The sequence below is a fragment of the Ranitomeya imitator genome, chromosome 1, assembly GCF_032444005.1.
Source record: "Ranitomeya imitator isolate aRanImi1 chromosome 1, aRanImi1.pri, whole genome shotgun sequence".
Taxonomy (NCBI): Eukaryota; Metazoa; Chordata; class Amphibia; order Anura; family Dendrobatidae; genus Ranitomeya; species Ranitomeya imitator.
Window position 1 is genome coordinate 964,270,248 of NC_091282.1, and position 15,604 is coordinate 964,285,851.

Sequence of the window (15,604 nt, forward strand, 5' to 3'; positions counted from 1 at the left end):
TTGCTGGCAATGAAGTTGGCCTTTTCGGAGTGGAGACACCTTCTGGAAGGTGCGCGGTTTCCCTTCCAAGTTTACACGGACCACAAAAATTTGGTCTATTTGCAGACAGCCCAGCGGCTAAATTCTCGCCAGGCCAGATGGTCCCTGTTCTTCTCCCGGTTCCACTTTTCCCTTCATTTTCTCGCCGGGGAGAAGAATATCCGTGCTGACGCTTTCTCTCTCTCCCTTATGTCAACTGAGGAGGAGGAAGAGGAGCCTCGGCTTATTGTCCCTTCCGAGAGCCTGAGAACCATAGCGCCGGTTTCGCTAGAGTCTGTGCCTCTGGGCAAGACTTTTGTGTCCATTAATTTGCGACCGGAGGTTCTCTCTTGGGCTCATTCGTCCAGGGTGGGTGGACACTTTGGGACAAAGAGGACATCTGAGCTACTGGCGAGGACGTACTGGTGGCCGCATATGGTCCGAGATGTCAGAGATTACGTTCTGGCGTGTGTCTCATGCGCCAAAAATAAGTCTCCTCGACAACGGCCGTCTGGGTTACTCTATCCCTTGCCGGTGGCAGACAGGCCCTGGGAGATGGTCGGGATGGACTTTGTAGTGGGTTTGCCCAAGTCTCGCGGCTGTACCATCATTTGGGTTATTACCGATCATTTCTCGAAAATGGTGCATTTGGTGCCGCTCCCACGGTTACCTTCTGCACGGGCCTTGGCAGCGTTGTTCATAAGACACATCTTCCGCCTACACGGCATGCCAGACAAAATTGTCAGTGACCGGGGTCCCCAGTTTGCGTCTCGGTTCTGGAGAGAGCTTTGTCGTCTTCTCAGCATTGAGTTAAATCTCTCTTCCGCATATCATCCCGAGACGAATGGGTTGGTAGAGAGGGCCAACCAGACCTTGGTTACATACCTGCGACATTTTGTTTCAGCCAGGCAGGATGACTGGGCACCCTTGCTATCATGGGCAGAGTTTGCACTGAACAACGCCGTAGCCGACTGCACTGGACAAACCCCATTCCTCCTCAGCTATGGTCAGCATCCACGGATACCTGTGCCTATGCCCGTGTCTTCTGCCGACTCCAGGGTGGCAGACTGGGCTGTGGAGGCACGGGATACTTGGGACCGCACTCAGGATGCCATTCGGGCCTCTAAGGAGAGAATGAGGTCCTCCACCGATGCTCATCGGCGCCCCGCTCCGACCTTTGCTCCTGGCGACTTGGTGTGGCTCTCCGCCCGTAACATCAGGCTGCGATTTGAGTCCACTAAATTTGCTCCTCACTACTTGGGCCCATTCAAGGTCCTCGAGCAGGTTAATACTGTGGTCTATCGTTTGGCCCTTCCGCCATGCCTGGGTATCACCGACACCTTTCATGTGTCCCTCTTGAAACCCGTGTATATGTCCCGGTTCTCCGAGTCATCTGCTGGGACATCGGGTTCGTCTACGGACGATTATGAGGTGAACGCAATTTTGGGGTGCAAGGTGGTACGTGGCAAAAATTTTATTTGGTAGACTGGAAGGGTTATGGCCCCGAGGACAGGTCCTGGGAGCCTGTTGAGCACATTCGGGCTCCGCAGCTCATTGCTGCATTCGAACGTAGCGAGGCCCAAGGAGGGGGGGGGCCCTAGGAGGGGGGGTAATGTTAGGAGTCGAGTTTCCTCTGCTGCACAGGGGGAATCTCGATCCGTCCCCGCTGCGGTCTCCCATTCTCCTCCAGCCGCAGTGGAGTCTGCTCAGCAGGGACGTCGATCCCAGCGTCTCGCTCAGTCTGACTCTGTGCGAAGAGTTACTGCTGCTTTTCCTGCTTCTGCCATTGAAGCCAGTGCTGGGCAGCGGCGAGTGGACGTTTCTGGATCTAAGTCCTTATTTGCACACACTGAGCATGCCCAGGGCAAGATCTCCTGTTGGAGATCGAGGGTCACATGCTCAGGTACTGCAGCACATCCCATTGGTCCTTTTGGCAGGTCCTGAAAGGGCAAAACTTCTGTAGCTGTTTCCTGTGCTGCAGCTATATAAACTGCGCATGACCGCACGGCCATGCGCTAGTATTGTCTTGTAATTATGTGTGTGTGTTGTGAGTGAAAGTCGCTCTTTAAATAACCCTCCCTATTGAATGTCTGTTCGTGGAAGGTGTGTGTTTGCTATATAGCGCCCGACTTATCCAACAGCACGTAACACACTTTACAGCTACCAGTTGCTGTGTCCGCCTGTACGGCGCCGTGCGCTTGCTCTGCGCTTTCCTGACCCAAGCCTGGGTGGTTAGTGGCGTCCGTCTGTGCGGCACCGCACGCACTCTTGTGCCTTTATATTTTATTTGGTTTCCTTACACACCCAGTTGCGGTGTTGTGCCAGCAAGTGTCTAATCGGACTTCAATCCTAGTAGGGGTTGAGTTCGCTGACTTATTGCTCGCGCTCTATGTGCGGTACCACGGTTCTGTGACGCAACAGGGTCGCTTCCTTCACGCAGGGTGCAGTTAACCCGTGCGTGTATACTTGTAGTACCGCCATATAGTCCGTCTTACTAGCAGCAGGGTTTTTACCTGCACGGTGGACCTCGGACTGCGAACGCACCTAGTTCCATTTCATCTTGTACTTGGTGCGTTCCGCCAGTCCTAACAACGACTGCGCCCCCCTGCTTGCTCAGGATCACAGCACTTGCAAAGTTGAAATACTTACCTCTCCCTGCTCCACCGCCGTGACGTATTCTGCATTTCCTGGGCCCACAAAAATCTTGAGCCAGCCCTACCCCCCACAACTTTAGTCAAATGACCCCCTGTTTTCAATGCCTAACTATTATTATAAAATGAATTAAGATTGACAAGCTAAAGAATTAAGAATTGATGTTTTTGGCATTAAAATGGGCTCTGTAGGTGTTTTCCTGTCCTCCACTCACTGCCGACTTTGATTCCCCATTGACTTGCAATGGGTTTCGTGTTTTGGTCGGCCCCCGACTTTTCAAAATAATCAGCCTATTTCACCCGACCCGACTTTTGACAAAGTCGGTTTTCGCGAAACCCGACTCGATCCTAAAAAAGTAAAAGTCACTCAACTCTATTTGTAAGTACTCGGAGATTTTGTTTTCTGTGCCGCAGCTGAATGATTTACATCTGTTAGCCAGCATAATGCGATTTTAGCATGAGCATTTACATTCATCAATTCTCTGTCATTTACACATCATTTTTAAACTACATATTCTTGAAAACACACACATATACAAGGTGGGCCATTTATATGGATACACCTGGGTGGGCCATGTATATGGATACATATACATACATATACATATAGGGTGGTGACCATGGCGGTCATTTTGAAGTCCGCCATTTCTGAATACAACTTTATAAATGGCCCACCCAGGTGTATCCATATAAATGGCCCACCCTGTATATATAATTGATGGATAGATAGAAATAAAAAAGCCAGTAATTTGTGTGTGCATACAGTAAAATCACACTGACAGTTTAGAATAGAAAAAAATAGAAAACATATATACACATAGAAAAAAAAATAATAATATATAGTATATATATATATATATATATATATATCTGCTGCGCAAGAAAATAAAGGGAACACTAAAATCCCACATCATTGATATCAAATGAATGAAATAATCCAGTTGAAAATCTTTATTCATTACGTCGTGAAATGTGTTGAGAACAATAACACCTAAAAATGATCAACGTAAATCACAGCTAACAACCCACGGAGGTCTGGACTTGGAATAATACTCAAAATCAAAGTGGAAAATGAAGTTACAGACTGATGCTACTTCAGTGGAAATGCCTCAAGACAAGGAAATGATGCTCAGTAGTGTGTGTGGCCTTCACATGCCTATATGACCTCCCTACAACGTCTAGGCATGCACCTGATGAGGCGGCGGATGGTCTCCTAAGGGATCTCCTCCCAGATCTGGACTAAAGCATTCAACAACTCCTGGACAGTCTGTGGTTCAACGTGATGTTGGTGGATGGTGCGAGACATGATGTCCCAGATGTGATAAATCGGATTCAGGTCTGGGGAATAGGTGTCTTCATCTTGCAGGAATGGCTGACACACTCCAGCCACATGAGGTCTGGCATTATCCTGCATTAGGAGGAACCCAGGGCCAACCGCACCAGAATATGGTCTCACAAGGGGTCTGAGGATCTCATCTCGGTACCTAATGGCAGTCAGGCTACCTCTGGTGAGCACATGGAGGGCTGTGCGGCCCTCCAAAGAAATGCCACCCCACACCATTACTGACCCACTGCTAAACTGGTCATGCTAAAGGCTGTTGCAGGCAGCAGATCGCTCTCCATGGCATCTCCAGACTCTGTCACGTCTGTCACATTTGCTCAGTGTGAACCTGCTTTCACCTGTGAAGAGCACAAGGCATCAGTGGCGAATTTGCCAGTCCTGGTGTTCTGTGGCAAATGCCAAGCGTCCTGTACGGTGTTGGGCTGTGAGCACAACCCCATTTGTGGACATTAGGCACTTAAACCATCCTTATGGAGTCAGTTTCTAACCGTTTGTGCAGACACATGCACATTTGTGGCCTGCTGGAGGTCATTTTGCAGGGCTCTGGCAATGCTCCTCCTGTTCCTCCTTCCACAAAGGCTGAGGTAGTGGTCCTGCTGCTGGGTTTTTGCCCTCCTACAGCCCCCTCCACGTCTTCTGGTGCACTGACCTGTCTCCTGGTAGCACCTCCAGCCTCCAGACACTACGCTGACAGACACAGCAAACCTTGCCACAATTGACTTTGATATCTCATCCTGGATGAGCTGCACTACCTGAGCCACTCAGGTTCTAGAGTCTGTCTCATGCTACCACGAGTGTGAAAGCACAACCAACATTCAAAAGTGACCAAAACATCAGCCAGAAAGCATTGGTACTGAGATGTGGTCTGTGGTCCCCACCTGCAGAACCACTCCTTTATTGAGTGTGTCTTGATAATTGGTAATAATTTCCATCTGTTGTCTATTCCATTTGCACAACAGCATGTGAAATTGATTGTCAAACTGTGCTGCTTCCTAAGTGGACAGTTTGATTTCACAGAAGTTTGATTTACTTGGAGTTAAATTCTGTTGTTTAAGTGTTCGCTTTATTTTTTTGAGCAGTGTATGTATATATATATATATATATGTATATATATATATATACCTATTCTAGGTGTATGTAGGTTATCTATATTTTCTATTGTAACCTGTCAGTTTGTTTTTACAGTAGCCGCATATGAATTGCCGGCTTTCAAAGGATACCGATGCGTAAAAATCGCACAGCACTCACATGGTGCGAGTGCTGTGCGATTTATTTCTCTCACCCATTGACTTCTATTGCGGGATGCGATCCGTTTTCTGATTACAATCACAGCATGCTGCAATTTTTTTTCCAGCCGTATCGTGATCCAGTCAGACTGGACTGCAATTTTTTGGTGACAGGTTCCCGCTAAAGATAGAAATATTATAAAATTTGGCTTAAGTATTGATATTTGGCTTAACAGGATTTTTCAATTTCACATCAAGGTAAGAAACAGTTATGTAAGGCTTTAAAATAACAATAAGTGCTATTTACCTGCTTTAACCCCTTCTGTTGGCGCACTGCCCCACTGCTGATTCATGGAGAATAAGGGAGAGGTGTCTACAAATGTTGGTATTTAAAAGGATTATTATCTGACTATCCCTCGATTTTACTTGAAAATGATCAACATCTTAAAGTTATTTTGATATAAAAATGCTTAACGTTATAACTATTTGTCAATCAGACTTTGGTCACATACATGCTATAAGTTGGCTCGTGTTCCGACCATTGACAATTTAATTACTCATTTATGCATGACTGTAATGGTCTTTTAATATGATATTATCTTGCTTTATGAACTAGGTTCTTCCTCGGCAAACTTGTGGCTTGTTCACACATACAATTTTCTACAAAGAATATCCTGGTGGGCCAAGTGAACTGGATAAAAGCATCAAAGGAGGAGAGTTGTTCCTAACTGTGCTTCTGAATCCTGTAAGTTTTATTACAATAAATCTTACTTGAAAAGTAGAATAAAATAGTCAACAAGAAACAATGTTGTCTGTCTTAACAATGATGCCAGTTCTTTAGAAAGATCAGTAGCATGTTTTCCTGCTTAATTAAGTAATTTCATTTTTCTGATTTAAATTGCCTTGCCTCGGTTTATTAATTGAATTGGTCAAGTTTGTCTTCCATGGCTTTAAATGGAATCTGTCAGCTGCATGGGGTAGGGACAGAGAACCTGATTACTGCGCAGTATCACTTAATTTACTATGTGCAGCAGTTCTGACAGAGCCACAGTTTGCTCTGCTGCCGATGTAGCACAATTGAGAAGTTGAGCTGTTTATAATCTCCCCAACACCACAGCTTTCTGAAGGAGAGCTGCTAATCAGTGTTGGGGGAGTGGTTGGACTAGGATGCACAAGGCTACTTGTCCTGCTTGTCCTGTAGTCATAATCTCCTTCTGATAATACACTGATTGTATTGAAACAGCAAAACAAATCTTAGTAAATGACTCATCACTGTATTCATGGTCTCTACTCATGCATTATAGTGCTCTACATAACAAATGCTGCTGACAGATTTCTTTTAATTCTTATGTGTAATACTAAGAATTATAACTAACATTACATTTGAGGAGATCCATGAATGACATCACAGTAATTTTCTTGTGGTAGGTTTTCTGTTTTTAAAAATATAATTTTTTTTTCACTTTTTTCAGTGATGTTTTGACTTAGTTATTTTTTACATATTGTGTTCTTTTTCTTTTTTAAGGCTATGTTCACACTTTGCGGATTTTGCTGCGGATCCGCAGCGGATTTTGCTGCGGATCCGCTGCGGATTTGACCGCTGCGGATCTGCAGTAGTTTCCCATGAGTTTACAGTACAACGTAAACCTATGGGAAACAAAAAACACTGTGCACATGCTGCGGAAAAAAACACGCGGAAACGCAGCGGATTACATTCCGCAGCATGTCACTTCTTTTCTGCGGATTTTCACCTGCTCCAATAGGAAACTGCAGATGAAAATCCGCAGAAGAAACCGCAGTAAAAACCGCGACAAATCCGCAGTAAAAACCGTGACGGGTTTTCACTGCGGATTTTGGAATTCTGCTGCGGAAAAATCCGCAGTGGAATCTGCAAAGTGTGAACATAGCCTAAGTCCTTTCAGGAAGACTATGAGAAAGCACAAAAATACTCTGCCAAGTGCAAGCTACAATTAGGAATGCTTTATCTGAAACCGCTCTGTCTTTCAAAGCAATGTGTCGTTGAGGCACCATGAACATATGCACCAAGTATGCATATTAATTTACAAGTAGTAGGTGAAAATATATTCCCACATAGCAGAGTATTACAGTAACAATATTGTGGATGAGGTTTTCCAAACCTGCATTCAAAATTGTTAAAACCTTAATATCTAACCTTTTGTCTAAATTTTTTATATTTGCAATGTAAGTTTATGCTTTGTATTTTTGCCACAAATTTCACTCTTGATGGTTTAACCCCAGGGAAATTGTGTATATTTTGCATCTGGGGGAATTTCTCAATGGGAACATACCTTCAATATTTTGTTTAATTACTTTTGAATTTACAAGTGAACAGATAGACAAATAAAAAAACAAAACGGAAAAAATAGATCCAATAAAATTGGTGCTGAAAACATCCCCTCAGCTTATACTTGAGTGAGGGACCCAGAAGATGCAGGGGGAGCAACAGTGGCAGAGCAGCGGGTCACAGGAGGCAGGAGCTGGCTGCTGCAGCTAAAGCCGGTGCCCGCTGCAGTAGAGAAATTAATATTCACTGCGCTCACAGTGAATATTCATTTCTTTGTAATAACGGCATACTAGTCCCAGCCGCCAGATTCCTACAGCTCCTGTGCCATCACATGTGCCCACTACTTAAGGGAATGAATATTCACTCCCCTCCTTGCCCTTAGACTTGGAGTGCAGTGAATATTCATTCTCGTAAGTAGCGGGCACACGTGTTCACCTCGCCGCTGCAGCTGCTGGCACCGGAACAAGATGCTGTGAGTGAAAGCAGGAACGGCAAGCAGGATGTTTTTTTTAAATATTTTTCTGATGGGCACCATGCATACAAGAATAAGGATGAGGAGCTATGCATACAAAGATAGGGATGAGGAGCCATGCAGACAAGGATAGGAATGAGGATCCATCCATACCAGGATAGGGATGAGCAAGCATGTATACCAGGATAGAGATGAGGAGCCATCCATACCAGGATAGGGATGAGGAGCCATGCATACAAAGATAGGGATGAGGAGCCATGCAGACAAGGATAGGAATGAGGAGCCATGCATACCAGGATAGGGATGAGCAAGCATGTATACCAGGATAGAGATGAAGAGCCATCCATACCAGGATAGGGATAAGGAGCCATGCATACAAAAGATAGGGATGAGGAGCCATGCAGACAAGGATAGGAATGAGGAGCCATGCATACCAGGATAGTGATGAGCAAGCATGTATACCAGGATAGAAATGAGGAACCATCCATACCAGGATAGGGATGAGGAGCCATGTATACCAGGATAGGGATGAGGAGCAATACATAGCAGTATAGGAATGAAGAGTCATGTATACCAGGATAGGGATGAGGAGCCATGCATACCAGGAAGCCAGGAAGGGGATAAAGAGCCATGTATACCAGGAGAGGAATGAGGAGCCATGCATACCAGGATACGAATGTGGGAGCCATGCATACTAGAATAGAGATGAGGAGGCCATGCATACCAGGATAGGGATATGGAACCATGCAGACCAGGATCGGGATGTGGGAGCCATCCATACCAGGATAGGGATGAGGAGCCATGCATGCAAAGATAGGAATGAGGAGCCATGCAGACAAGGATAGGAATGAGGAGCCATGCATACCAGGATAGGGATGAGCAAGCATGTATACCAGGAAAGAGATGAGGACCATCCATACCAGGATAGGGATGAGGAGCCATGCATATCAGGATAGGGATAATGAGCCATGCATACCAGGATAGGGATGAGGAGCCATGTATACCAGGATTGGAATGAGGAGCCATACATACCAGTATAGGGATGAAGAGTCATGCATACCAGGATAGGGATGAGGAGCCATGTATACCAGGATTGGAATGAGGAGCCATACATACCAGTATAGGGATGAAGAGTCATGCATACCAGGATAGGGATGAGGAGCCATGCATACCAGGAAGGGGATGAAGAGCCATGCATACCAGGATAGGAATGAGGAGCCATGTATACCAGGATAGGGATGAGGAGCCATGCATACCAGTATATGGATGAAGAGCCATGCATATCAGCATCAGAATGAGGGGGCCATGCATACTAGGATATGGTTAAGGAGCCATGCATACCAGGATAGGGATGAGGAGCCATGCATAGGAGTATAGAGATGAGGAGCCATGTTTACCAGGATAAGGATGAGGAACCTGGCATACCAGGATGGGGATGAGGAGCCTTGCATACTAGGATAGGGATGAGGAGTCCATGCATACCAGGAGAGGGATGAGGAGGCCATGAATACCAGTATAGGGACGAGGAGCCATGCATATCAGGATAAGGATGAGGGAGCCCGCACTGCACTTGCTAACTGAGCCAGTGTGAGTGTTCTGAGTAAACAAACAGTGCCCAAAGATAACTGTGGAGCAGGGCAGCAGCGACGAAGATGCGTACTTCAGACAAACAGGACCTGAAGCACGAGACTTCTGGGGGCATGGCCTAACTCCAGAGAGCTAGGAGGTGAAGGAAACTCCATCCAGACTAACCCTAGACCTACCTTTTCCCACAAGCTAGGCAAACCAAGACACCAGGATGGGGATGAGTAGCCATTCATACCAGGATAGGGATGAGGAGCCATGCAGACCAGGATGGGGATGGGACTGCAATGCACACCCGTCTTATTCTCGAGTCAATATGTTTTCCCAGATTTTTGTGGGAAAATAAATAAATAAATACAGCAAAAAGGCTGAGATCTTTACCTGCCCAGTCCTCCAAACAAATGCACTAACAGGATGCTGTGGACCCATATAGTTAAGATGGCAGAAACACAGATGCAAGAATATCGATGAGGCAACTGCCACAGCCTACCAATTCATGGAGGGGGCGGCTGCTTGGTATATTAATGCACAATAAAGACTTGTATGTGGCACTGTTCACACTATGGCAATGCACATCATCCAGGTTAACAGCCTAGTAGATACACCCTTCTATTAGATCAGGTGGGCTGCATCCCATGTGAACAGGCACCACAATTTACAAGACAGAATGGGCTAAACTGCACTCTGGAAAAAAAAGTGCAAAAACACACATATAAAAATGTGAGGTATTAGTTGATATTTTGGCCAAAATATGTAAGCTCGTTCCCCACGTCATGGGTCCTCACGCTTACAAGTCCTAACTCTAAACAGCAATAGCACAAAAAGAGGACCTGAAAATCCTCCAAAAATACAAAAATATAGCATACAGGAAAGAAATATATCTTGGTACCGTGTTAGCCAGTAGATCGAAAAATATTTAGAATTGAGAGTCCTCAGTGGTTGATACCTTTTAATGGCTAACTGAAAAGATGCTAAGAAATTGTAAGCTTTCGAGACTACATACGTCTCTTCATCAGGAAGAGACGTATGTAGCCTCGAAAGCTTACAATTTGTTACCATCTTTTCAGTTAGCCATTAAAAGGTATCAACCACTGAGGACTCTCAATTCTAAATATTTTTTTAAAAATATAGCAAAAAGGCAGAGATCCTTACATGCCCAGGCCCCAGTTTTTTTGTCGTATAATTAGGTGCCACTGCTTATACTCAGGTTGACTTATACTCAAGTACATACTGTAATTGATTTGGTGCAAACATATGGGCTGTTCATCTTTGTGCAGCTTGCTAGAATGTTTCTTCAGTCAGGAACTGGAGTAACAATTTTGGGGTAAGAAATGCCACCACTTTTGAAGAATTTGATGGCCAAGCATAGCCATGCCCCATTCCACTGTCTCCTCCCATCCTTGTCCAGTTTGGCAGAATTGCCTGAAACTGGTGTAGTAGACAAAATACTAAAAATAATCAACATTCACATTTCTATGTAAAATAGACTCATTTGTTAAGGCTTCTTACCATCTTTTAACGGCTTCATGTATCCAAGAACGCCAAGCAGGTGAAATAACCTGAACATTCTTAAGGCTTCTTCCATTTGGAAGACAATCTATACTTTCAATAGAAATCAATGGAAGCCTGAAAATATGCCCGAAAGACACCTCGTGACTCCTCGTTTTTGCTTGAAAACTCCTAGCGGTTTGTTCATTGTTGAATAGAGTTTTTAAAAAAATGGCACACAATACACACCGTCTTTCAAAAACATAAAAATATGCTCAGGAAACAAGCAAATAATGCTAAAAAAAATGTGCTTCAGTCTTACAAAGTGCAGGAGAAATGGGAATTATTTTGAAGCATATTTTGCTTGAGAAACGAACATTTATCTGAAAAAGACTTTGTGCGAAAATACCTGAGATGTCGTGCTGTGGCCCAAGGCCTTTGTATGTGGTCAATGCAATTGTAAAGAACAAAAAATATCCTTTCAATCACGTATTAGATGAAGTACCATTCTATATCGCCTGCCATTATTCAGTCAGAGCAGTATTAGAAATCAGATGAAATGTGGCTGGACTCCCAATCACACACACGAAGACAAGTCATCACCACTTTATTAACTATACGTGTTACATACATGTGCCCTCTGGGTTCATTTACCATGGTGTTTTTTTATGTACATGATTTCACTGGCTGGATATTTTTACTGGAACCAGGCACATACTAACCAGGATGAGAACATCATTTGTTGTACTTGGTCTTGGCTGTCAGGGATGCAGACGGGTTTGTCTGACCCTTGCCTTAACATAACTCATGTTTCAATGAATTCTGCTTCAGCTTTCAAAAGTATTATTTCTGTGTCACTTCAGGCTGCAAATATTATAGAGCTTTCATTTTTTAAGTATTTTTGCAATGTTATTATCTGAATATATATCTACATTTGATATGAAATTGGATTGAAATTATTCGAGCTGCTAAAATTATCACTTTTCTCTCTGACTGCCGCACAAAGCAGTATGTAGCAAGATGGTGACTTTTCTAAAAGGTCAAGTATTTGATATGCATGATAGTAGCCAAAAGATCAAGACCCAGAGGAAGATCTGTACATTCCAGTTATTTATGGTCTAGTCGCCATTTTCTGACCATCTGTGCGCTAATAATATTGAACTGATATTTCAACTTGCGTAGGAACCATATGCAAGGTTCGTAATGAGCTGAGAACATAACTTAATACGGTTTCACAATGGCTGCAGGAATTGTGAGAAAAATAATGTATTATAAGCAATTACTAATTAAATGATACTTGCAAAAAAGCATAAAATATTCTTCATAAAGTAAGCAGTCGCATACAGTTCTTTTAGCAAAAATCTATTTTCCCGAACAACACCAAAGATAAATGTTACATGTTCCCGATACAACTGCTATACAGTATGATCCTCTATGCACCATAAATAATATCAACTAACCACAAAGGCTTTCACCAGCCAGTTATCTTACCCACCGATGTGCATGTGGGCATTCTGAGCTCTTATTCTGCCTGATATATCCTGGCATAGAAAGTCACCTGAACATTTTAGGACCGTGCATCTTATCCATTATTCTAAATTCACTATTCTAGTCACTGTAATCATTGACCCTATCGACCATTTCATTTCTGATGCCTCTAACAATCTGTTTATACATATCCCGATTTTTTTTTTTAGCTCAGGTATGAAATAAAAACACTTTGATATGAAATAAATACACTTTTATCTTTAATGCCCTATATCAAAGGATTTTATGCAATGAGTAATCCCTTTTTGTTAAAGCTTATGATGAAATGCCCCCTGCTGGGACCTCCAATGCTCAGCTGTAAACACTGTTCCCTCTCATCTGTGTGGTTGGGAAATGACAGGGTAAGAGGTCCAAGCCCTGCAGATAGAGCTGTCATTGGACTCAGCTATCTGCATAAATGTGTTGTGTTAACTAATTCTTAGCTACAATTGGGAAGCATTTTATTTTGGTAAGTTAGAATTGAATTGATTTTTGAGGGATGAGTTGTATTTTTCAATGCCAACATACTGGGTGTATATTAATTATTTTGTTAAAAAAAACAACAGTGTTGATGGTAATAAATATACCGTATTTTTCGGACTATAAGACGCACCGGACTATAAGGCGCACCCAGGTTTTAGAGGTGGAAAATAGGGAAAACAAATATCACACCGACCTTTTTAGAAAACACCAGTGATTGTCTTACCGCTGTCTCTAACATCATGTCCTCCCTCTATCTGAAACTAAACCTGTCAAAAACTGAACTCCTCGTGTTCTCTCCCTCTACTAACCTACCTTTGCCTGACATTGCCATCTCCGTGTGCGGTTCCACCATTACTCCAATGCAACATGCCCGCTGCCTTGGGGTCATCCTTGATTCTGACCTTTCATTCACCCCCTACATCCGATCATTGGCTCGCTCTTCTTACCTGCATCTCAAAAACATTTCTAGAATTCGCCCTTTTCTTACTTTCGACTCTGCAAAAACTCTTACTGTTTCACTTATTCATTCTCGTCTGGACTATTGTAACTCTCTACTAATCGGCCTCCCTCTTGCAAAACTCTCCCCGCTCCAATCTGTCCTGAATGCTGCAGCCAGGATCATATTCCTCACCAACCATTACACCGATGCCTCTACCCTGTGCCAGTCATTACACTGGCTACCCATCCACTCCAGAATCCAGTACAAAACTACTACCCTTATCCACAAAGCACTCCATGGCTCAGCACCACCCTACATCTCCTCCCTGGTATCAGTCTACCACCCTACCCGTGCCCTCCGCTCCGCTAATGACCTCAGGTTAGCATCCTCAATAATCAGAACCTCCCACTCCCGTCTCCAAGACTTTACACGTGCTGCGCCGATTCTTTGGAATTCACTACCTAGGTTAATACGATTAATCCCCAATCCCCACAGTTTTAAGCGTGCCCTAAAAACTCATTTGTTCAGACTGGCCTACCGCCTCAATGCATTAACCTAACGATCCCTGTGTGGCCTATTTAAAAAAAAAAAAAAAAAAAAAGGTTCCTCGCATCATGTTCTCATACACTTTATGCAGTATTAGCCCTCTGTGTCTGTACTGCTACATACTTAGGCAGATAACTGGTTCATGCAGCTTTACATGAACACCTGAGCCTTACACTATGGCTGGTCCGAATAACTAAAGCAATTGTTATCATCCACCTCTCGTGTCTCCCCTTTTCCTCATAGTTTGTAAGCTTGCGAGCAGGGCCCTCACTCCTCCTGGTATCTGTATTGAACTATATTTCTGTTATGCTGTAATGTCTATTGTCTGTACAATTCCCGTCTATAATTTGTAAAGCGCTGCGGAATATGTTGGCGCTATATAAATAAAAATTATTATTATTATTATTATTATTATTTGAAGCTAAAAAATGTGGTAAAATATTTAATAACATAAATGACATACTATTATATGTGGTGTTATTATATATAATAGTATGTTATTATGTTGGAAGCTGCGGGACCAGTGTGGTGTCTGTAAAGTATTGTATGAAGATGCTGGAGGGTGAGTATAAGAATGAGGGCACAGGGCTTATATTTAAAGCACCACTCCAGCACTGCAAAATAACACTGGAGTGCTGCTTTAAAATCCCATGGGAGAACTATAACTCCCAGCATGTCCTGCAGATCCTATGACATGCTGGGAGTTATAGTTCACCAAAGGAGTGGCAGAGTGCTTTATTGTGTTTTGTAAAGACTAACCTCTTAAATGTGGCAGCCAGCCACACTATGGTGAGGTTAAAGCTGGAGCATCCCATTACTGTACACAGAGCAGTCCCTCGTTTCCTTTCCACAGCACAGGTTATGAGGAAGCTGCAGATTCTAGTGGAGACTGGAGAGCCTGAAGGACCTGTGATGATGTCAAGAAGAGGGAGGGCTCTGAGCTGCCATGTGATGCTCCAGCCCGCCCACTCCTGACATCATCACAGGTCCTCCTGCACAGAACTCAGCGTCCAGCCCAGGCATGGCAGGCAGGTATGCAGCCATCTCCTCTCTCCCTTGGCCCCTGCTGCTGCTGCCTCCTCTCCCCCGGACACACAGACCTGCCCAGCTGCTGCAGGAATCAGCGCTGGAGAAGCCATGTGTGTCCCTGCTTAAGCATTTGCTGCTCCCAACTCACTGCTCAGCTGATAGGTGGGCGGGGAGCCGCTAATGAATATTCACTGCACTTAATCATAGGGAGCACATGGTTTCTCCAGCGCTGATTCTGGGCAGCGGGGACATCCTGAAGTGGGATAACAGTGCGATTCCACTCACTGCTGCCCCCCTCCCCACATGCTACATCCGTACCATAAGACGCACCCACACTTTCCTCCCAAATTTGGAGGAAAAAAAGTGCGTCTTATGGTCGGAAAAATACGGTACATGTTAAATAGGTTGACTATGATTTTTTTAGCAAAGTTAATACAGGCAATATGGTAAAATAAAATAATTAAGCTAATTCTGCACTGTCACTCTGGTGCTCT

At 44.1% G+C, this 15,604-nt stretch overlaps 1 protein-coding gene across 1 annotated transcript in view; it reads left to right on the forward strand.

The window, feature by feature from the left end:
- The window catches only part of LOC138656667 (bifunctional heparan sulfate N-deacetylase/N-sulfotransferase 4-like), a 1,389,166-nt gene that overhangs the window by 787,124 nt on the left and 586,438 nt on the right, over positions 1 to 15,604 (forward strand). Inside the window, exon 6 of the mRNA XM_069743763.1 lies at positions 5,854 to 5,982. Coding sequence (XP_069599864.1) covers positions 5,854 to 5,982 — 129 coding nt within the window. The remainder of the gene's footprint in view (positions 1 to 5,853; positions 5,983 to 15,604) is intronic.